Raw genomic sequence first — 24,100 nt, 5'->3', positions numbered from 1 at the left:
TTTGCTATTCTCCGCACCCTTCGACGTTCCGATTCACCTAAAGCCCCAGCCATCTTTTGTGCCCTTAGATCGGATAAACTCGCTCGCCTCCGACGATCATCTTCTCCCGCGCGAAGATATGCCATGAAAATAGCCCTCTCGTAACGGTTAAATTGTTGCACGAAATGCTCCACCAAGCACGCGAGCAACAAAGCAACAGCCACTCCTTTTGCTGTGTAAGGAAAGCGTTTCGTTTCTCGTAGATCATTAAAGTTTGATGCGAGTAGAAATATGAAGGAAAGAGTAAATATTGCATTTTAAGTAATTAGCAATCATATGAGTTTATTATATGCTTTCTATATTGTAGGCAATTTAAGAATAGTATTTTGATAATGTAGCCAAAGAATTATTTTAGTTAACTGTTAATTCATTTTTAGCAATTGAACTGTGTTCAAACAGTTTTATTTCAATAGTAGGTATACTTGATAGAGATGCATGAATTGAAGAAATATTAATTAAAAATCGACGCATTTCCAGGCAGATGGTGTCGTATGAATGAAAGGAAATTCTTCTAATTACAAGTAACTGAATCATGAGAAATCTATTGATCGCGAATAACTCATTAATTGCGCGGTTTCGAGTAATTTCTGCTGTGTGTAACAAATTACATTGATTGCAAATGAATGAAACACGTGGCTGGTAGCTATAGTGAATTATTGACAAATTGCAAGAGGTTGGGTAACTTCGATTAGATAAGGTATTCGAACTGCATTGATCGTTAGTAATTGGTATTTGTAGCCCTTCAATATAGTGGGTAACTAACCGATTGAGCGTTTTCAAATAATTTCCGTAGTATTAAATGAAGTAACTCTACTGACTATTTGGGATTAATGTGCGTAAAATTTTCACTGCAGTCACTAGAATGTTTTAAATAGAAATTATTTAGTCATGCTTATTTCATTATCCACTGTATCTAAAAGCCATAAAATGTTACTTAAGATGCAGTGCTATAGAAATCAAAAAGTACTTAAGAAAAAAGGTGTCTGCTTTCTTCTAAAAAAAATTTCCCTAAAACTCGGATATTTTATATCCCATGTCCTTGACAGAGAAACAAAGGGTATTCTGTCAAAAATAAACAAGACAGAGTACATGTGTAAAGTGTCTTGCAAACATTTGCATTAAGACGTTGAAGTCACACAGCATCGCGTTAACGAATATTTACCGAAATAGTGGAAAATATAAAGCTTCCTCGTGACATGGATTGGGTGCAAATAACGAGAATAATTGAACTTACCTAGCATATCAAATGAAAAGAAATTGTTGAAACGTTAGTTTTTTCATGGTAGACGTTTCAGGGTTGATGTTATATATTTAAACTCAAATGCTGTATTTTATTCGGCAAATTATTTACTTCAAAGTGAATTTTAGATCGGAATCATGAGATTGTGGTTTTCAAAATCGAGAGCGACTGCAGTATCTTTGAAAATTCAAGAAACCGCTAAGCGTGTCTTGCTTAGAATTCCAACACTCCCGTTTCTACTTGCAGCGCTTCAAAGAGGTCTTAAGGGGAGAACTTTGAGTTATCCCAGTGAAGACTTTGCATTAGAATCACTCGACAGTACTTTGGACTTCAAGATTATATGAATCTTCAGGGTAGCTTTTAAGTTTTGAAATTTGAATTCGAGACTAGTGCAATATCCTAACTTTGGTTTCTCCAATACTCTTCAAATTTATTACAGTCATTATCATACACATCTTGAACTTCTGAAGTGTCAAATCCGAATAAACTTCCAATGTTAAACCAACTTGTTTCAAAATTTCTTAAAACATTTGATTACTAACGAAGGCTTCAATGAAATGAGTTGAATGCCAAGTGAACGAACGTCGAACTTTATTTATCCCATTAACACAATTATTAGGTGATAATAAAGCACTCGTGTCTTCTATTCTTACAACATTCAGATAGATATTTGAACAATAGCAATTTCATCGTGTACTCTGTGTAATCATTCATGTCAGGAACGAGCAAACTAATCGCTAAAAGTGTGTATAAACAGAGAAAGAGTGTCTCGTCAGCCATTGTAGTCGGTTTACAATCTTTTCTCATGCATACGCCAGCGATCGTTGCAATCAATGGAGCCGCGCGTTAATTAGATCGCTCGACGTACTCGTTAAAGTGATTGGTCAGCATGACAGAACAGTTCGCCGTCTCCAGTGTCGTCGGTTTGTCGTTGAATCAAATTGCACGGGGGCAAGTTCTCGTAATTCACTGCTTTCGGCCAATTAAAATAAACGCGTGCCCCCTGTTACGATCGACGGTCCTCAATCGTTCTAATGTATGTATTAACCGAACAAGTAATTGGCTGAGTAACGAGAGCGGCTCCATGAACGCGTCGATCATCGATTGCAGACCGCTGGCCAGGCCGTTTGAAGCACAGAGTGACAGAGAGAAAGAGAGTAATATGGTAAACGATTTATTTGCATTCTACGGTCGTTTACAGAGTGTTAGCCGAGCTTTTGTTTCCGCGTCATCTCACCACATTCGTGTCACGCGGATCGCGCCTGCGAGCCCCTTCATTTTTCCATACATTATACGTACCTGAAACACGAAAAGAAATAGGGTTAGGATAATGATCTGATTTTGTGAAAAATTATAATACACTTTCCATTTATGGAATTTTTAGCATTGACATGATTAGTTAATAGATTAATTTTATGATGGTTATGGTTTCCTGGATTTAACTTTCTAAGATTTCGAGACACTTGGAATAGTAAGATTAATAATAGGTCCTAAGACCTAAGCAGTTTTAAAGGATATTTCCTGTATTCTACAAATATGTGATTTTATTCAGTCAAGCCAACAAAGGCAGCTGCGTACCTTGCAATATCTAGTCTCCATCATTGGTTCTAATGGGGAGAAGAAATTGTATGTGAGACAAAATTAAAATGGGCGTCCATGCGATGGTGTAATGTGGCGGAAATGTAAATGGGAGATGAATATGTATATTACTGTAATTCACGCGTTGCCATGAACTCTGAATTTGCATATTATTACGGTCTGCCGACATTCATGGTACTTTTAAAGAGTACTGGCTGTCAAGAATCTTATATTATTAATTCTACCAAAGAAAGACAAACATCTTCTGCAATGCTCTTAATTTAGTGCATCGCTAACCATGTGTATTTAATTATGTAGGTTACTAATCTCAAGAATTTGCTTTTCATTACAGTGACGCGCCAAGAGCTTCAGCTTATTATGTTTCAAAGACACTAGGGCCTCAAGTATGCGTGACAAAGTGTTTTCAGGTTATTTTATCCTCGACAGCTACTCCTCTCAAGTTACTTTAAGATGCATGCAGTGTAGTGTGCTAAGCTCTCTCAACGCAAACATCGAAAGACGCTTGAGTTTTCCTTTTAACCGAGCTTGACCTTTTTAGCTAGTTATCGTACCGACTATTTTATAAGTTCCTTCACCAATTAAGTCTTTTATTTCGGAGTTCTCTATACTGCGCCGTTCAGAAGGTCTTCGTCATAAGAACAAACTAGAACGAAAGAAATACAGATTCACAATCACCGAATATGAAGAGCAAGGACAACCTTGGATTCGAATTACAATAGACTGAATTCTTTGAGTGCCTCCATTTTTCCAGAAATTCCACCCTCGCCCAGACCACTCTGTATAATATTTCAACGTTCCGTTATCAACAGCATCCACGGTGCACCCCAGTATTCAATTTCAAAGCCCAGGAACAGGCTTTTGTATGGCAGCAATAAAGTGAAGACCACTGTTCTTCGATGCAGCAGCTTCACGTCCGTTCTAAACGGAAGTCAAACCAACCCCTGACTATATTACAGCCAGGCAGAAGAAGACGACTGCAATAACATTAATTGTAAGAAGGGATGAGGGGAGGCAGAAAAAGAAAGCGGGACTAAACCAAATTTCATCTTGGGGAAACAGAATTGCCAGTTGATCTTCAGAATTATCACTCCAACGGCCATAAACCGACCGAAAGCGTCGTCTAGCTTCCATTTTTACGAGCAAATTATGCAGCGCGGTGGATCCGAGTTTTACTCCCCGCCGTGATGGCCAGAAACAACGTTCTTTGATGCATAAGTTCCAGGAATGAATCGTATACATTCCCGTCGGCGGATTTTCGTTTGACTGTTCCTCGAGCACGTGCTTATAAGTTTTTACAAGCTCGGAAGTCGAGGCATTTGTGCCTCGAACGCTACGACCTACTTGCTTTCGCATGAATGAAGCAGAGCTATAGCATCGGATTTACGTGAAGATGAAACCTCAAAGCAGTATGGCAGACAGTTTCAGTCAAACTTGATACACTCTGTTTCTTCGTCCTTTCGTTCTTTCAAATTGTTTTATTATCCCTTTCATCGTAGACTCTATGTATACAGGGTGTTCAATAACAGATGTGATTCTACATGTCAAAATAAGATGAAAAGCAAGAATTATAAAATTGCGATTAAGACTTCGTTTCAGAGTTCTTAATTATTGAGGAAATGTCTAGGACTTATACTACTGCCGCCCTGCAACAGCCAGGTCAGACATAGTGAAATCAGCAAAATATGCAAGTCAGACACAGTAAAGTCAGTAGAATTGGTCTGACATCAGGAAGTTAAATTCCAAAGCAGACAGAGCAAAATTTGTAGAATAAGTCTTAAGTCAGCTACGACAAAATCAGTAGAATAAGTGAGAATCAGACATAAAACTTTAATCTCTGATCTCCTATCTCCTTCGCTAATATTCCAACAATATTACAAACTTCTCTGAAATAGAAGAAACAACGAGTAAAAACTACAATGCTACAGTCTGCTCACGAATTCAGTATACTATTTATATGATCGATCGACAATATTCATCTATGCCAATGCTTTAGGATGGAAGACGCGCGTGACGGGGATCCATCTACTCCTCTATTATTATCCGATAATGAAGTTTTATCTTGCGTGATTGACAGGAATGGATTAAAGGATAAGAGGATTCATCATAGCAAGGATTATTGTGGGCGCGAGCTGCCTCACGAAATCTCTCCAGATGTTCCCCTTGGAAGGTTCGCTGCCTCTTGTGCCCTGTCCCCCACGGTGACAGATTGCCATTCGCCAGCGTGAAAGACGCGAACTCAGTGCATATTCGCGGCTGTTTCGAGGCAGCCTAATTGGCCTGCTGCTCGTCACAGGGAAAATGCTTGTCTTGGCAGATTCATAAATTATGATCTACCATCGACTTCTCTGACGATAATTAGACTACTATACTTCAAGGCAAGCTGTTGCTTTCAGAGACTACAGAAATGCTACTCAGCGCAGTCTCGAAATATACTCCCGTGATCTTTTCCTGGACACTGAGAGCTCGTTGGTGCACATTAAATATTAGTATTGTTTTCAGTAATTAATTCGCATTAATTGCTTAAACTGTATTATTTATCATTGCATGAAACGATAATATACATACGTGTCATTATTAATAGGAATCATTTTCCAAGCGATATGTTTAATTTTCTCTCATTGAAAATCGTCTACGTCAATATTTCAAGCTAATAGCGACGGAAATGAGGGTGGGAGCAAATGTTTTATGATAATTCAACGACTGTGTATCGAAATATCGGAATTTATTCATAAATAATCATTTTCAGCAGAGAATATTCTCGCTCCACTTGATTAACGTCGGATTAAGTCAGTCTGCTCCATTTGGCTATACTACTTGTCAGCCATTTTCCTTGGTAATACTACTTAATCACGTTTCCATGATTTATATTACTATGTGACGTATTATTTACTGATGTCAGACATTTCCTTTACTCATACTACTTATAAATCGTCTGCCTAACATTTCTCTACTATTGCCCTTCTCTTCAAATCTCTGTCCAATTCTCAAAGATATTATTACTTTATTCCACATTTCATATTCCTTTCCCCACAAATCGATCGAATACTCAGAAGTAACAGATACAAGAACGACAGACCCCTCTTGAAAGTTTTCTTTCCTCAGTCCAATCACAAAAAGGACAAGAGAAGTCTAATGACTCCTGGAGACAGAAAATCCTTCTTGCGAAGCACTCTTCGCGAAACCTGAAACCGCCGTGTCATTAGTGAGAGATCAAACAGGCAACCACCATGCAAAGTCTACGGGCTACGGGCCCCATTAGCTCGAAACCAGCACACAACCATCGTAATACCAAACGATGCCCTTAATACACGTTATCCTCAGATTTCCCCTCGTTCAAACCAATTCGCAGGTATTTGCAGAACGCACGACGAAGCTTTCGCATTATCCGCGAAGGATTATTGCGATCCATACGTATCCTATCCGAACACCATCCAGTAGAAATTCACGGATGCTCCGTGTCTCCGTAATGGACCTCAAGATAGATCAGAAATCCGATTATCGATTGAACGATCCTCAAACGTTATCGATCTCAGTGTACATACTTGATAATATCCCCCCAACTTAGGCTGGCGACTGAAAAGGGATCGGTGTCGATGTCTCCTGGAGCAGACGAAACGCGAGGAAAGGAGAGGGAAGCAACGTTGGAAGACGATTTACGAGCGAAGCGATGGCGTTCAAAGATTCCTGGCATGCGCGCAGGAGGGAGATTCCAGCGGTTCGATGAACAGGCCCGCCGAGAACGAGCGATAGCTGTTGTTTACGATGCTAATGGATCCCCAAGATGAAGTGGGAGCACCGTCCGCCAAAGGCGAGGTCTCTCCCAGGCGGAAGCCCGAGAACGCCGAGGTGGAACGAACGTTTTATCGTTTACGAGGGCGTCACGTGGTAAAGTTCGGCTCCGATCGCGCGGAAGGGCACTGGCCGAGCAATTAAACAGCCCTTACGAGCGATCGAAGGGACACCATGTTACTGTGATGTTCTCTGGGTCGTATCTCCCGGTCTTAATCATTTAACGGAGTTGCTAGCAGGAAATTGCGGCTGACAATTGATTTCGTGGTTTCGGTGCCTGTTCAATTTGTCCTCAAGCGATCGTCGATTGCCAGGGAAGTATTGCACGACCGGTAGAATGCCGCGTGAGAATGGCTCGCTGGAATTCGTGTAATTGGAACCATTTCTACTTCTAAAATAATCAAATTGCAATCAGTGGAAAGAGAAAATAATAAACCAGAAACATATTGCAATTTTTTGAGAGATAAAAAACTAATATGACTTTATCACTAACAATCCCTAAAAAAAGGGACAATTTTAGAGAAGTGAATGATTGACATTGACCAACACAGCACAAGTAAATGGAAGAAATGTTTTAGTCGATTTTAGGAGACAATTCCTGTGACCTAAGATACAAACTTGATCAACGATACACTTCAGTTGACAAAATTTTCGGCATGACTAAAATGTCATGAAATGCGACCGAGGAGAGAAACGGTGGGAAAGGTAAAGCGATCCCGATGTCGATCGGCGGAACATTTGCCAGTGCAGCAAGTTTGGCCCGGTAATTGCGGCTGCGAGTCGATTTCCGGTCTCATAGGCCGTGAAAATGTGTAACCAGTGTCATATCTATATGCACTAGACTACACTCGCGACGGTCAATGACGCGTAGCGGTACGCTGCATATAACGAAACCCGAGACCAACCAGAGTTTCGAAATTAGAGACGTCGTACGTTCTCGATGGTGCATCGATAATACTTGGGGATCCGATTTCTCGCCAACAGGAAATCCCCAGAACAATCTGCCTCCCTTTGCGGACGATCAAAGGGATTTCCTACGCGAGAAAATAGTCGCATTCGATGATTACATCGTTGGCTACTAATATTAATTATGGTTAATGAAGTCGACGACTGTTACTTATAATAACCTGTTGTTTCTCTAATTTTGCTGACTGAATGAGGGGATTCGTTTCTAAGAGTATTCTGTTAATTTAATGTTGAATAGAAGTACCATCAAGGTCCGTTCAAGTACCTCTATTCGTTTCTAAGTTTCTAACGCAAGAGTTTTAATGCAAAGTGTAAAAACCATAATACATCAAAATAAGTGACTATCACCAGCAGACGTGGGATAACAAGTGGTAATGTATGACAACATTTCCCTCGTTCTATTCGGTGGAAGATTTCCATCACGAGGACCCTATTTCCTGCGAGTTCCATACTTAATCATCGATCCATTCAAATAGGTCGCCTGTCCAATACCGAATATTCTCCTGTCTGACGCAGAAGTCTGCCATATAGGTGTGCTAATGAATCCACTGCCACGACGAACTTGCCTTTTTTCGCGGCAAGCGTTGTCTGCTCTTCTTACATTCATTTAAGAGAAATCTCTATTCTTACTCATACTTCTAGATATGTCAATCTCCAATATAGTAACTCTCATAGTCATATAATGCATAAAGAAGTCAGATGAAGATATTAGATTAATATAGATCTGCTTTCCAGGTATAGACGCATCGCTAATAAAAGCTATCTAGTGATCTTATTCTGATGGTCAGATTGAACCACTATTTCCATCCACAGTTCTCATAATTAATTCCATCTTCACCCTCAAGAATGTCATTAGTAATCCCTCACAGTTTTGCTGACTGCAAATATCTATTGATCAAGGACAAAGATTAGTTCTTACGTCACAATCGAAGGAGGGATTGTTTTCGCTGGCCAATGAAAACTCGAGAGTAGACCAGCGACAGTTCGTCAGCGTTTCCTTGCGATCCTCCGCGCGTGTTCTACTCCAATTAAGTGGGATAGCACGAAGAGCAATTAAACAGTCGGGCACGATCGGCCAAAGGGATTCGGTGCCCACGGCGCGAGAGCGTGGCGGAATTGCACGGCTTCGGTCGTTACGTCGGACGGAGACACGTGGACCAGACTTGGCTACTGGGAATTGCGGCCGACAATTGATTCTACGGTCCAAGCACGCTTCTAATTTGTCCTAATGCCGCTGAGGAACGAACCGAATTTCGACTCAGTAATAGCCTTTCACACGGCGACCGATAATCGATCGATCTGTGCTACGACCTCCCACGAATTTATACGTTCCTACATCTCAATTGAGTAATTGGGAATGTGGGAGATACAGGAGAACTTGGAGAGCTTACTCTTCTAAGGTCTTCATTCAGCAAATGTAGAGTTACGAGACTTACTAGTTCATCGCTTGCAAAATGTAGACATTTAATGTTTAACGAATAGTGCTTGTAAAAAAGAAGCACAGCAAAAAAATGAAACTATCAATAGAAAATATTTTCATATGCATTTTGAATCTCTGTGCACGTGCTAATCAGATTTCCGGTGAATATAATCCAGCAATCGCTGTGTTAATTATTCGGTCACGTGCCATATTTGACATAAGGCTACCACAGTAGTAAAATCTACCATAACACAGGCAATTCTGTTTAGAGCCACTCTAAAGTTACACCACAATCGCAAACTCCCAACCTGAAACTAGAATACTAAATAAACCAACTATATTTCCCATTTCACCTGAACTACTGATCAAAGTATATGTCATCATCGATTCTATATTAATCCCATATGGTCTGTCTGGACTTCATAGTATCTCTGTCCCGATTTTCCTCGGTCACAGCATAAACCGATTCAAAACCGTGGATGTAGCGACCGCTCCTCATCTGCATTCCTCACGCGACTTCAGTCGTATAAGCTTTATCAATGCAATTCAGCTCAGATTACCCGAGCATCTTCATCAAGAGGGCAGCCTCTATCGTGTATTCGTCGTTCCAGCTTCGTCAGCTGTGCGACGGATAATTGCTCGAACGGGTAGGAGCATTAGCAGCGTTGCATTGGGAATAAGCAACTGTTTTCATTAATAAATTACGAAGTACCTGGCTGATTCAAGGCGACATATCTTTTTCTTATAAGTTCGTTTTTTCCCTTTTCTTTCGCGAGTTTTTCAGGTGCAACTTCATTTCCATCCGTTCGTATTGAGCCAAGCGACATTCATTTACGATGTCAGACTATAGGGCGAAGACAAGACATGTTTATGGAAATAAAGGGAAGTGATTTGAGTGAGTCAATTTAGTTGAGTTATTTAGATGTAAATAAGAGATTTTTTAGTTAGACTTAAATATTTGGTATACTTAATAGCGCTGCATTATGATGCACAAACAAAGAAAGAAATGACCATTAGGATGAGACGCTTGCACGCAGTGCCAATGCAACGTCATTAATAAGCGACGCTTGCAAGTGTGTAAATACCCCTAAGAAAACATAAACAGACTGTCGCTGCATTCTGCATGGCAAACCAACGATTCTGAATAATTTTCTGCATCCATGCATAGTGTTTGCTTCCTGTTTAATGCAGATACCACACTATTTTCAGTTTACTGGCTATTAGGATAACCAATAGAGGAGTATCTAGAGAAAGATAGTTCAATATTTTTATGACTACTTTTTCTGGAATTAAAGCCTGGCGATTATTCTAAACCTTGCAAATTTAGAATAAGTACCCTCAAACAGAAATTGAAAACATCAAAAAATCCTGTTAATATTAAAACGAACATTTCCAGTAGCTCAAATCCGACTGATTTAAACAAAAATTTCCTGAAATTCCACTAACTATCAGAAATGTTTACTAAAGTCAGGGCTACTCGAACCGATTGCTAATTTCGTCCATTCGATCCGAGTAGGTATGGTTTCAATTCCACTTGCTAGTCCTACGCTACAAAGCAGAAACGCTGCACGCTTCCGCTTGCAAGTTGCATCATCATTTTGCGCAATCACAGCGATAGCTGCCCTATAGTCTCGGAGCAGCATTGTTTCGCCCACAAGCTTCGCGTTTCCCGATAAAATTCGAGCTAATTGGTAAAGTTAACAAGCTAGTCGCAAACGAAACGAACGCGAGACGTTCTCCTCGTCATTCAGAGCCCGTGCTCGTTACCCAACGCCCCCCCTCGTGGAATCACGCGTTTTATATTCATAAGCAGATTACGAGCCGCCAAAGTTATACTGGTTCGTCGAAATAAACACTTATTAAGCGCGCGCCAGCTTCCTGGTGACACTGTCGCTCGCATCCCGCGAATATATTCCGTGCATAATAAACAACTGGCGATTACGCTTATCAACTGGCCGCACCTAGCCGGATAATGTACGCTATAATAATGCGCGCTCGCATAAACGCATTTACCCTCTGGCTGGCCGTAATAATAGTATAATTAGGGGCCTCTGTGGCGATGAAAGTGTCCCCTGATCGTAATAGCGACTCTGCGAAATCGACGAAACGCGATATCGCGGACGATGGACACGCTTCCCAGGGGGCCTTCAGATCTTTAAACGCGATTAAGCTGAATGAACACCGCCAGTTCTGGGTTTACCCAAGGGGATTACTTTTCGAATTATTTCGCTTTTCGTTTGCGCTCGCCGAGGAAGTTACAGCGGGAATTTAGGAATAGCAGGTGTTCATGATATTGTCAGTCTGTTACTACGTAGCAAATAGATAGTGGTATGCTTGTAGTACTAGTTAGCTCCTTCCTAATTGGAAACTTTGTAATTGAGGCAGGGTAACTGTGTACACATCCTCTATTACAAACTAAAATAGATATCCAGTGTCAGGATTATTCAATATTTTACCTTGTCTCGCGAATGTCTTCATTAAAGGTTGTAATAATCTGTTATTTAATGAATCCTCTACTTAAAGATTTTTATACAACAGTCTACACCAAATAAAAAATTCATAACAAAAACAACCCCTGTAAATTTTTGTCTTTTTTTGGGAGAGAAAAAGCATTTTTATTTGTCGTTCAATTGATTAATATTCTTTCTACTAAAATATTCATCGTAGCACCTACACACAGGTAATGCATTTTTCATGAGAGAAGTTGCATTGTGAAATAAAATTTATTTCTCAAAATCAGGCAATGGCTATTTTTGTTATGAATTCTTCAATTTTCATCCCCCGGTATTTAAACCCAAATATAAAATCTATATTCTATCTTTAGGCGATAAGCTCCCATATGCATAATCATGTTATTATTACGACCCTACACGCACACCAGCGTATCGTATTGCATAACAGCGACCCCAGGAAGAACATACGATTCAGTCCCAAAACGGTTGGGTAATGAACATGTATTTCATCATGCATCGATAATAGCGCACCGCGGCGATATTTACGATCTTGCACCACGGATAATCTATGCACAGCTTCCCGTAATTAAGTTCAGTTATGCGCGGAAATCTCCGAAGGGTGGGACGATGAACGCGCGTTATCCGATGGTTGTTGAGCTGCCACGACAATACCACCGTTATCGATGACGCGAGACTTTTGTTCAGAGAACGGGCAGCCTCTCGTTTCCGCGACGATCCATCGACGTTTACAATAATCACGACCACGATTCTGTGTGGAGAAACTCGGTCCCCTAACAAGATCGTTTCTTCCCAAGAAGGAGTGAGACACCAGCGCGGGAACAATGGATCCACGACTCACGACTGCTGGCTGGCTCCCGAAATTGGGTCGTGAAAATAGTCTGGTGGTTGGAGATGATCGCTGAGGAGTTTAACTACCCGTAATTTAAAACCCAATAATAATCCGTGTGGATCGGTGTTTCAATCTTGCATGGCATAGTTTAGAGATGACTGAAGTATATAATTATTGTATATAATTACTGTCTTGCGAGAAAAAAACAAAATAATTTTTTCTTTTTTACCTAGGGATTTTAGTAGGTATTTCTGATCTTAGTATACATTCTTTAATTTTAAATATTTAATAAGCAAAATTTTCCTGAAAAGAAAGCTTAAGAGTGTAGGTGGATCACTGACAGTTTTCCACTCAGAAGAGAAGTGGAAGCCACTATGAAAACATAGAGAGAAATGATTAAACTCTACTACAGACCCATTGCGGTGAAAAAGTCACCAGCAGCGCTTAATGGAATACGAAGAATGTACTGTTTCACAATCATCCGTAACCAGACCAGACTGTTAAAATCCGCGAAAGGTTAAGAGCCACTTGAACGAGCATTTTCCATTACTTGAAACCTCCGAAGGGCCGCTGCCTCCCCCTAAAAGCAAAAGCTTATTGTTTTCCACGCTCAATTCAATTCCCCTGAATGCCCCTCGACGTTTTCGTCGTCGACGAAATCGGTCGGCGACGTTTTCGAAGCGAGCCTTAATTTCGTGGAACGAGCTTCCTCCGCGGATACGTTACCTTCACTGCAACCGCGAAGTGGTGCTTACCAGACGCTTGCGACCCCAAACCCCCGAAATAGAGTTCGAAATTTCGAACATTATCGTTATCGTTCGTTACCAGCGCAATACTGTACTTGTTTCTAAAAAGGCGTCGCGGAATCAACAAGTTTAATTCGGGAAAACTAATTAAATACCACAAAAACGCGAGTTCATAGCAGCTGTCTATACTTCTAACGCAAACAGCATTGCCTAAGTATCGTTTTCTTGGTCGAAATATATGGTTCCATAGGCGACATGAAGTAGTCTGTTCGATAACCGGAAAATTGATAATGCAACTTCGCTGTTTGTTTGACGTACACACGTGTGTAGTATATCATTTGGTTGAGGAAGACGAAAAGCTTTCACCGATGGACGGCTGGCTTCCCATTTTGACTGAAAAACTGAAAGCACTTTGCGCTCTCGCGAAAATCCATCGTGGTCTACGAAAACATTTACAAAGAGTGGAAGTATAAAAAAGACCTGACATTTTTTTGCTCGACAAATCTGTGCGATGTTTCGGCGGAAGTGAGGCAACAGAGATGATTCATCGCGACGATGAAATACGTTCAATTAGTCATCTCGCTCAGAGGGCGAGGTCACGTCGCGAAACAATGAACATAAAATTCGGAGGGGAGTATCATAAATTCTGGAATATAGCGGTATCCCATGCAATAGGAGAATTAATCTCGAATAGAAGCGACAAAGCCCGCCCCAAAATGCTTCGTTCTATTAACCGAATACGAGAGCTCTGTCGGATTTTCGCAACAGTCCTTTATCCCATTCTCCAATAACTAATGAATACGCGGCACTGTATCGAAGCTGCGGAAACTAGGCTATTAAATAAAAGCGTAACGAAATTACTGCATTTCGACGATACGCGCTCTGCATTGATTCGTGGCTGACGCGCTATATTCGATATTATACGGAAACTCTACAAATCCAGGGTGATGGTGGGATTCGATATCGAACTGGGGAACAATTCCACATAATGAGAGTGACACAACAGTAGATACTCTAAAAATTCAATTTATAACAAAATATTTTTAAAAATCTATATTTAATATCCGAAGAAAATCATGGCGCAATTTTTTCTAATTGGAAATTCATATTTATTACAAGTTCTATTGTAAATTACTTCTAGGATGCCATAATGATATTCATATGTAATTCCTCGAACCAGCACCATAAAGTACTCTCGATTCACACTCAAACAGAGCTCAACAGGCAATCCAGCTGATTAATGTAGAACGAGTATTACCCAGAACCATACCGCTGTACAAACGAATAGAGCATGAAAGATAACACGAAAATTGATGGTGGCAGCGTATCGAACAAGGGGCGTCGAGATCAACGCGCTGCCCGAGGAAGTTTAATTCACCTTAATTGGTGGTCGCAAGTAACTTTGCCCGTGCATACTCAAAACAGATACGCGAGCAGTAATTAAAGTTTGACGTGTTCGCGAAAGACAGGCACAGAGAGGGAAGAGGCCGACAGAGAAGGGAGGCAGCGATATATAGGGAAGGGGAACGAGCCCGCGTCTTAATTTCAGCACGCGCAAGTGCGAATCGAGAGCTCATTGCTTTTAATGAATCCTCGCCGATCGGGAGGAACGCGAACGCCTCGAGAGATCTGAATCTAGGTCCCCGAGCTTTCGACGCTCGACGAGCCGTATCGAATTCAGGAACCGAGCATGTGCGCGGCTTTCGCACCCCTTCTTTCCGAGACGCCTGCCTAAACCACCTCAAGCATTGCTGGATCAAGCAGCGTTCGAATCAGCGACAGGCATGTACAAATTGCCGTGAAATTAACACTTAAACAACAGGCCTCATTACGCCACCACTTCGCCTTCGCCAGAGAAACTGTCTTACAGCCGCGAATAAAAACGTTTGCAAGCCTCTGTTACTTGGGTCAAATCAAAAAGCACAATTATTCTCTAGAGCTTCGCCTTCTGAATGTTTTTCCTAGACTTCTAACGGAGCCGTTTAACTTTCGTAAATAACTAGAAGACGGAAATACAGGCACGAGACCGCGCGATGGGGATCAAAGGGCGCCACAGAATCAGGGATTTCAATTTTCGAGAGGAGGGACAATTCCAGCGTTAAAAGCCGACGATTTCTTACCGGAGCGCGACCAGAGGGATGCATTCAAAGCGCCGCGGAAATCGAGCGGGCTTTGAATACTTAAGTGGGCCGGCCACCAAAAGCTGGGATGTTTATTGGCAGCGGATCGGTGTTTGCGCATCCGCCAAATGAAACCGTCGATGTCGTCCTACGTTTGCCCAGCAAAAACAACACCGGACCGCATTCACGATGCTTCAAATTTCGACGTGCATCTCTATTTACCTTGCCGCTCCGCCATTGACGGCTCCACTCGCGATCGATCGAGTTTTAAATGGTCTCGTGCAACTTGCAGAATTGCGCAAGACCCTGTCGCGAAGAAACTTTCGCCCCAGACGCCCTATGAAGTTCCCGACTTCTAGCTATGACTCTGTTCTCTGACGTTCTCTCACGAGTATATCGATACTGTAATTGGTATGCAAATAATGCATGGAGGAAGTTGTGAATGATTGCAAAATGCCGTTCTTGTTACGGGAGGGAGTTAGATCGAGCGATGAGATTGCAGAAAGACGATTGGACTTTGCTTTTGTCAAGTTCGGATTGCTTCATCGAATATTTTTTTGCAGCCATTGGTAAACGTGTAAGGGAAGGATTACATGATCGAAATGGTAGAAGGATTAGATTGCATTTCTTGCAGTATTGGGGGATCGAGATAAGGTAGACCTTTTTCTCGGACCTTCTATGAAGTACGTGATTATATACGTATTTCAAGCATGGAGGATGTTGTATATAAGCATTGTGATTGTTGCAGTTAGTTAGATGGAGAGTCTAAGTTTATTTCAATCCGTGACAGATTTAACGACGTTGTAGAGTACACTCTAAACCTCTAGGCGGGATGCATTAAAATAAGGTTTATTCGCGTTACATGAAGAACCTCTTGATTTATTTAATAGGCAAACAAAAGTGAACTAGCCCTGATCCGATTAACTCTGACTAATCCTGGATGATTTACATGCCGTCTTTAGTTCATTTTTCTGTAACCACTAAAATTCTCCCCTAAACATTGACTCTAACTACTGAAAACGTATTACCTACCCAAACCTCGTACGTACAAACCGTGCCATAAATTGAGACTTGCGAATTCCCGAAATTCCGAAATGGAACGTTGCCATTCATTCAACGAACTGAAATTACAACAAAGCATTCGGACTTTTAAACTTCTATTTCAGAAACTACGCGTTTGACGCAACACAAACTCGACTCCCCCCACAATGGGTCTCAAACGCGACACCTACATCAAACAGATAATCGCGAATAAAGAATGAAAAAAAGGGCCGAACCATCGGATCAAAGCTGTAGGGTGCAACGTGAATCACGCGAACGCGACAACATCGCGTCGATTTTCCCTGGCAATCGGATATCGCGTTCAAGCCGAGTACAATCTGTAATCTCCCGTTTCTCGCCAAGCGCGACGCGTCCGCGCTTTTGTCTCGCCGAGAGAGCTTTTCCATATTTTTGTTTGCTCGTCAACTGATGGGACACTGCGCTCCGCGGAATAGAGGGTCGTGACGAGAAACGGACGCAGGAATATTTTCGTCGTAAATTTCGGCGCGACATTCCGCGAAAGCGAAAAGAGTCAGCCAAGTTCTGTCGTTCGACGATAAAAAGTCTTAACTCTTTCTATCTACAACCGACGAGTATAGTTGAATCGCTCGACCATAAAAGCAGGGGCACGAGCGGCCGAACGACACCACCATAGTGGGATCGTGTAATGGTAGACTGGAAAAATTCTCCTCGTTGCCCCGTGAACGTCGTAAAGTCGTCGATACTTCAGAACGCTGCTAATGCAACGTTATGGAGCCGAAACTTCATCCTAGCGCGACGATAAAACGAGATTTTTAGCACACCCTCTCGAATATTCGGTTTATCGAAAGCGCCCAACCGATATCCCCGCGAAATGCGTCATACGCTCAAGCAAAGGGCGCCGCGAGGCGGGGGTGGTGCTGCCTGACCTATATAACAATCCTACATAGTGCGCGGCTGCGTTATTAAATTACATATCTAATATCGAACGAGCCATCGTGCTCGCGAGTATTTCTTCGAAAACCTTCACTGTGGATGCTGGAGATCACATCGTACGTATCGCTATGCTTACCACGTAACCTGTTAAAAATTTCGATCGAATGTCTGCGCAATTACTAGAGCACGGAGACATTTACAGAGATGATAAAGCAAAATGTTCGAGAGATACGTGTAGGACTCTGTGAAAGTTTATTAAATTGATTCTATGAAAAATGCAAGCTGTTCATTTTAGTCACATCTTCCAGATAGTACATTTTTTCTAAGTTCGTTCAATACTTTAATTCATATTTTGCGAAACTGAACTAAGAATGGAATAAGTGCAGCAGAGGGTTTCTGTGAACTCGAAATTTGATTTTTATTCAGACCTTTTTCAGTTAATGCACTATGCATCGCGTCAACTGATGGGCAAACACAATTTAATTCTCTCGTTCTCGTCAGATGTCAGCGGGCACCGTTTAAAATACAATTATTGCGCTCCTCGTACATTGCAAAGTCCTGAAGCGGTTTGTACAGAATTACGGAACCACCTGTACCGCTCGCGGGAGGCTATGCATATAAATCTATTATTACGGAGAATGGGTAGGGAAAGGAGAGACTGACGGAACACCTGGAACGAGGTCAAGCCTCGAGAAGACTGGGGGAAGAGCGTGTTCCTTCGGGAGACAGAGGCGAGTAACGCAGATGCGCGCAGTGAAATCGGGGAACTAAGGTACCTCGGCCGTGAAGTCGTTGCGCGAAAGTGAACGCTCTCGTTTGAAATATCGACGAAGTTTCGGAGGTGGAAGCTGTGGTTCTCCATGGGAGAGAGCAAAGTGGAGGCCGAGCGACAAAGGGTGACTCCTTTAATTATCTTGAAGCAACGGTGGAGTTACTGGGTAATTAAGGTGCATGGATCATGCGAAGAGGGCCGCAAAATTCTGAGCATACGTACGTGTGACGCCTTTATGGATCTCATTATCTATGGGATTAGACGTGGAGGGAATAGAAAAGGATTTGAGTAGAAGAGTAGAAAGTGATTAAATTTCATGTAAAATAATTAAGGGATGCAAGTCGACAGATCAAATTGTTAAATTTTATACAAAAATTTAGAAAGTAGAATTATTTTAGAATAATTCTATGTTCTATTAGAACATAATAGAATTATAGTAGAATGATTAAGTTGATATTCTGAATTACCCTCTGGATAGAAAGATGAAAGTAATATGTCCACTCTCATTTATTACGCTGACTTCAGGGAATGATTAAAACATGAGTTGAAACGCGAGAATGAAGCATTTTGTATGGATATCCAGTCGGTGGGTCTTGAGTGGAGGTGGAACAAGAGAGTACACGAGGTATAGAGCTCCTTGAAAGCACCTTGAAGTTTCCTTTAAGTGTCTGCACGGGATTTCTTTAAAGATCTAGAGAATTAAGACGCGATCCGAAGTAATATGAAAGTTAGAGAAGTTTGAAGTACTACCATGTTCCAATCATCTATATTACGAAGATCTGTCGATAATCTTCCTTTTGAATCTACTTGGGATCCCTGCTTTACGCTTACGATGTGCGCTAATCGCTTCGTTGCTTACTTGTACCAACTTTATCATCCATATTACTCTTACCTATTTCGAAAACTCAGTTTCTCAAATTCTGTATCATACTTTACCATATTGTCTATTACTACTGTACTTTGAGCAAACTCTACTTTCTTCGTCCATGCTCTATTTACGGCTTGTATCGATTGGACAATGAAAGATTCTATCATTTCACAATGAAATCTAGGAATATGTTAGTATCGCTTCAATCGATCCAATTTCCATGAGAACTGAGTTTGATGTTCGCGAACGTAAATAGGGGATTAACGACCGCGATTCAGCACGTTATTCAATGAATCGTTGTATATTTTCGAGAGATATCGAAATTTTAAATAAACAACGGAGTGAGCCAATCCATGTTCACGGAACAGTAATTCGATTTCCTGGGAAAACGAGATGTGTACCGCGTCATAGTGGCTGGCTCGAGAATAGCCGTGTGAATTATTTCTTCATACTCATATCAGGAAGCTCGTAACATCAATGGACATTTAATACGACAGAGATTCCATTATTTAAGTGATTATTGAAACGAGAAGGCGCTAGACTTCAAAGATAAATTGCTCGAGATGATTTTTTCTCGATAATAATTAAATGTATGTTTCAGACTGAATAAGTCGTAGAAATATACACTACTGTTATAATACTCGCACGATATGACTATTCGAGATTGGATTTATATTTGCACAATTTTTCAAATAAAATGTTATTTGTTTTCTGCTAGAATTCCAATATATCCAATGCAATTTGTATTGACAAAAGCTCAGGCTTTTTTGTCGTTACTAACGCAGCAAGCTATATAAAAAATAATATGAATGAAATTTGAAAATATCGAAGTGTTATTCCGAAAGTGACTACGTAATGTACGCTTGAAAATATATGACTACCAAGAAGTTAATTAATTCCCGTTTAGTTGAAGCTGCTAAGGTTTTCAGGATAATTTCGATATTGCAAATTAATTCTTGCTTCAACAATCTGCTTCTATCGATTTTATCAAATATAATTTCCTAGCAAAAACATTTTAATTATGTAACGTCGTGTAGGTGGAATACGATAGAGAGAATTTTCTAGGAACGATTTCCGGGAAAAAATGAAATTTTACATCTACCTCTAACATGGGGAAATTGTGACCAAAGTTTCACAGTTTTGCGTTACTTTCTTGAGGACTCCTGCAATTTTGCTGGAGATCGTTTACATCTAACGAAGCTAATTTCATTCGATATTGATGGGAAAAGGAATCTTCTTGAGCTTGGAGCTGTAAACCCTTTAGGTGAACTAAAAATTCTAAAAATCACAGAATTTTGTTTTAAAAATTCGGTGCAACTTGAAAAAATTTCTTTTTAGAATAAGTCAGTAAGTAACACTCCCATAATACACGTTCTAAGTTAGGTCTCACCCAAGTTACACAACTCAAATTACATTCTAAGTAGACACCCCCTCCGGGTACACACTTCTCTCAATTTACACATACTCTAAGTCTCTCTCGTAACACAAACAAACATGATAAGTACACACATCCGCGAGGTCAACAGTCTGCTTTTGCTATACGATATCGGATGCATAGAGTAGATCATTTATGCTTTTCCATTCACGCATTGCACGACATGTTGATTAAATAAATTCTATAGAGGCATAGAAGATTCCAACAGCCTTTGAACTCCATCCCATACATTGCACGTGCCCCTGCTAATGAACGTGAGACTTTTCTCTATCTTTAATTTCCTATTCCAATTCTGTGTAATCATACAACAAAGTCAGAAATATATGGAAGAGTAATAGAGAAATAAAAAGAATCAGGGGTAGATTCATTAACTAAAAATACCTTTTCCACAGAGGTCTGCTCAAAACTTCTTTAATAATGGTAAAAAAGAAATGCGCATTCCATCAATAAAAGTTAGCAGAGGCTGTATTATCCAAAGCTGGGCAGAGATTAATATCTCCAGAGATTAACCGCGTCCAAGTGAAATACCGAAACTACCCTCTATTTTAACCGAGAACTTTATTAATACGGAGTTACGGCAGCAGTGAAGGGCCAGGATACATAGAGTTGGGTCGGAGGATTTGAAGAAAAATTTACTTTACGATATTAGAAGTTCTGAGCGTCAGTTTCGTGGAAAGTTCATAACTCGGTATTGCGTCCGATCGTTGCCAGCCTCGCCTAATCCCTCGTCGTGGTCGTGAGATCCTCGAGAAGGGAAAAGTCGTATCAAAAGATCCACGGAATGCGATTCATCGTTAACCAAGGAGGAAGGAAGGAAGGAAAAAAGCTCGGCCCGATTTCTGCTTAACCAACCTTCCTTCTTCCTTCGGTTCCCGTCGAGTTTTCAAAACTCGCCCATTCAGAGTCGTATCTTCCCCTCGTTACGTCATCGCCGCGCCAATAACTTTTATCGTCAGACGAAAGAAGCCGGGGTAAGTGGTTTCTCCTTTAGGGGGCCATCGCGATTCGTTCGTTACTTCGCCCTAGGCCCCTAGCTCACGGCCAGGCTGGATAAAAATTCATAGCCTCGGCCTCATAGAGATGTTATCGTCACCTTCCTCGCGCCCTTCGTCACTGCCGACGGAAACGAAAAATGCTCTGCCATCCACTCGACCGAAGAACGACAGGCCAGCAACGTCGCTGATGACAAGCATCGTCACAGCACACCGCAGTTATTTTAAACGCCCGCCCTCGATGAAAACACACGGGGCTTCTCTTGGGGGAGAGGCGTCACATCGCCCACCCTGCCAACTCTGTCGCGGTAAATGGAACATTGGCACACTGGTTGGCCAAAAAATAAAAAATACGACTCCTCTTTCTCTGTTCTTCTTGATTGGAGGGAGGCTGGTTGCGTAATGAGGTGTCGTGATGAGGAGGGTGCTGCCTCAATCTACAATTTTGTATTCTATCTGTATTTGTATAGAGTGTTCAAGAAGGCTAAAAAATATTTGCGGATTTGTGCTGTAAAGGTATTGGAATTAATGAACTACACTGAGGTCTAAAAAATATCTTTTTAATTTTCATAAAAATACTATATGATAAAAATATTTTCTATTTAAAATTGGGAGTCAATAACATTTCTATTAATTTTAAAGAAAATGAGTATGACTTGGTAACGAGTTTTCACTCAAAACACCCTGCATCTAAAGAATTAAAATATGAAAATCCTCAACACATATGAAACTTTCAAATAAACTGTAATTTATAGAATATTAAAAGAGGAGAGTCCATATTATCCATTCATAACCAGTGGATTAATAATGCTCTGACGATACGTGAGCCTCTTCCTCCTCGTACATGGAAACCTTTCACGCGAATTTATTCGACGGGGTAATTAAAAGATTAATCATTTTCGCCTTCGTGAGAGGATGAAATAATCACCAAGCAAATCACGCCGAGATTAAAACGCGCAAAAAATGCGGGATTGACGCGCGCAGAAGTAACAATTCCCAAAAGGAATCGAGTCTTCCCCGATCCTTTGAAATTAGTTCGACGAGCTTTCGGCCGACAATTATTCCGCGCAAAAGACCGCATGTAATTTGCATCGAGGCGATGCGATTAAAATTCTTTGACCCACTTGGCCCGCGATCCTACGACCAGATGCTCAAATAGAAAATTTCTTTCGTGCAAGAAAAAGAAGAAAAGAAGGGGATCCTCTTTCTTCTGCGCCAAAGCGACGCAGATTCTCTTTTTCTTCCGCTGTCGAAAGGCTTTCTCACTACGCCACTTCGGGATAATTCTGCTCAACACCCGAATTCTCATTATCGACGAATTAACGTCAGAGGGTGTTTTCAGTTCTCCTCTCGTCTCCTTGGCTCGCCCCTTTTTCCGTGGAACTTTTTCACGAGAGGATGGCGTGTCAGGATCGAAGGAGTATCAGTCGGTGGCCTTAAACTTCGATTTGTCTCTATGCTACGGGACAATTGGTTTTGTGGGCAAAAAGAAACGTGCCCGTACGTTATCCCCTGGCGAGAAGTGTCGTGCCGTTACGCTGTCATCCCACGATACCATTTTCTCCCCGATCAAAGGGGAAATTCAAAGGGCAGGAGATTGAAGTGTCCCGCAAACGAAACGCCGCGTCTGTCGTCCGTATGGAGCGGCGAGAAAGCTTTTGTTGTTGGACTTCTGTGTCGTTCCAGCGAAACAGAGCACCGTGGATGTCTTTCCAAAGCTTTTTAGACTGGACGAGTTCTCGAAGTTAACCCCCTGGCTTCCGGCGTTACGTGTGACGCTTGTTTGGACCTTTCAACTAGAACAGCTGACAGATGGAATGTTTGATCGATCGAATTTCGGAGCGCTATCGCGTCAGATGCACTATCGAAATTAACACCTTCCAGTGTAATGTGCTAGTGTTGCGATACACTACAGTCTACTTCTTCGTGACGCGATAGCTATTTCAGAAAGGGGAAAAAGTTTCTCAGAGTTTGGAGCGAATGAACTTTGTTAAGTGTGAATGACGAGTGTTTGGAAGTGGTGAAAGACACCGACTGTATATTTCTAGCTTGAAGATTGCCGTGTCACTTCTGGATGATGGAAGACTGCGGAAAGTTTGCAACTCCATCGACACGGAATTATCCACGAGGGAATTAAAGAGGGGGACCCATTTACCTTTTATATATACAAGGATAGTTAGCTTTATTAAAAATAAATAAATATATTGATCGGAAAATATCCACACACTCGAATTTCAATTCTACCCTCCATAACTGTCAGTCTGAATTCTGTTATCTGAATACATCCCAGTTTCATTTACGACATATATTGCCGTCATTATCGGGCACCAGGCTGACGTGCTTCCTACAGCTGACATTTCACGAACGTCTACCCAACAATTTCAACATTGTTTCCTACCTACACGCAGCGTCGTTAAATGGAACAGGTTTCCAGGGTATTAGTTCGGTATTACGAGAGCAGAATTGTCGTACGTTTATTCTTTCTCGTTTGCCAAGAACAATGCGAACGATTCGCGTGACAGAAACTTCTCAAGGACTCAGCTTTCAACAGCATCCCCTATCGCGTTGCATGCGCACGGATACACGCTAAGAGACTAAAAGAGTTGACCTTCTTACCGAGAACGCTTTCAGGAAGACGAGACATTGTATAATGCCCTCCATCGTGTCTCCGGTCAGACAGAACGTGCCAGTCAAGTGACGGCCTTTCCGACCAATCACGGAGCAAAGGTTCGCCTGGACTAAAGTATTCTGCGACCGCGTGGCTGCCGACAGGGCTGGCTGGTGCGATCCTGCGCTCATCAGACGCTCCAACGAGTCCATCTCTCCTTGATCCAAGTGATCCTGGTCTCTGATCG

General features: G+C 41.4%; 2 protein-coding genes across 2 annotated transcripts in view; both read right to left on the bottom strand.

Moving 5' to 3' along the window:
- Rg (A kinase anchor protein rugose) overlaps window positions 1-24,100 on the bottom strand; it is a 305,329-nt gene that overhangs the window by 153,725 nt on the left and 127,504 nt on the right. The gene's annotated exons all lie outside the window — the stretch shown is intronic.
- LOC143177155 (uncharacterized) lies at window positions 1,854-24,076 on the bottom strand. Its single transcript, XM_076374965.1, has 2 exons — window positions 23,862-24,076; window positions 1,854-2,578 (listed from the first exon to the last, which is right to left on the bottom strand). Exons 1-2 carry the CDS (start codon window positions 24,063-24,065, stop codon window positions 2,513-2,515), a joined length of 270 nt encoding a protein of 89 aa, XP_076231080.1. The 5' UTR covers window positions 24,066-24,076; the 3' UTR covers window positions 1,854-2,512.

Source organism: Calliopsis andreniformis, chromosome 3 (genome assembly GCF_051401765.1).
Source record: "Calliopsis andreniformis isolate RMS-2024a chromosome 3, iyCalAndr_principal, whole genome shotgun sequence".
NCBI classification, from domain to species: Eukaryota; Metazoa; Arthropoda; class Insecta; order Hymenoptera; family Andrenidae; genus Calliopsis; species Calliopsis andreniformis.
This window is presented reverse-complemented; position numbering and strand designations above follow the sequence as displayed.

Excerpts from the sequence above, each read along its gene's own strand:
- LOC143177155 (XM_076374965.1), bottom strand. The coding sequence starts at position 24,065 with ATGGACTCGTTGGAGCGTCTGATGAGCGCAGGATCGCACCAGCCAGCC. Across the intron at positions 2,579-23,861 it reads TCTTCCTGAAAGCGTTCTCG|GTACGTATAATGTATGGAAA; the intron begins GTAAGAAGGTCA and ends TTCGTGTTTCAG.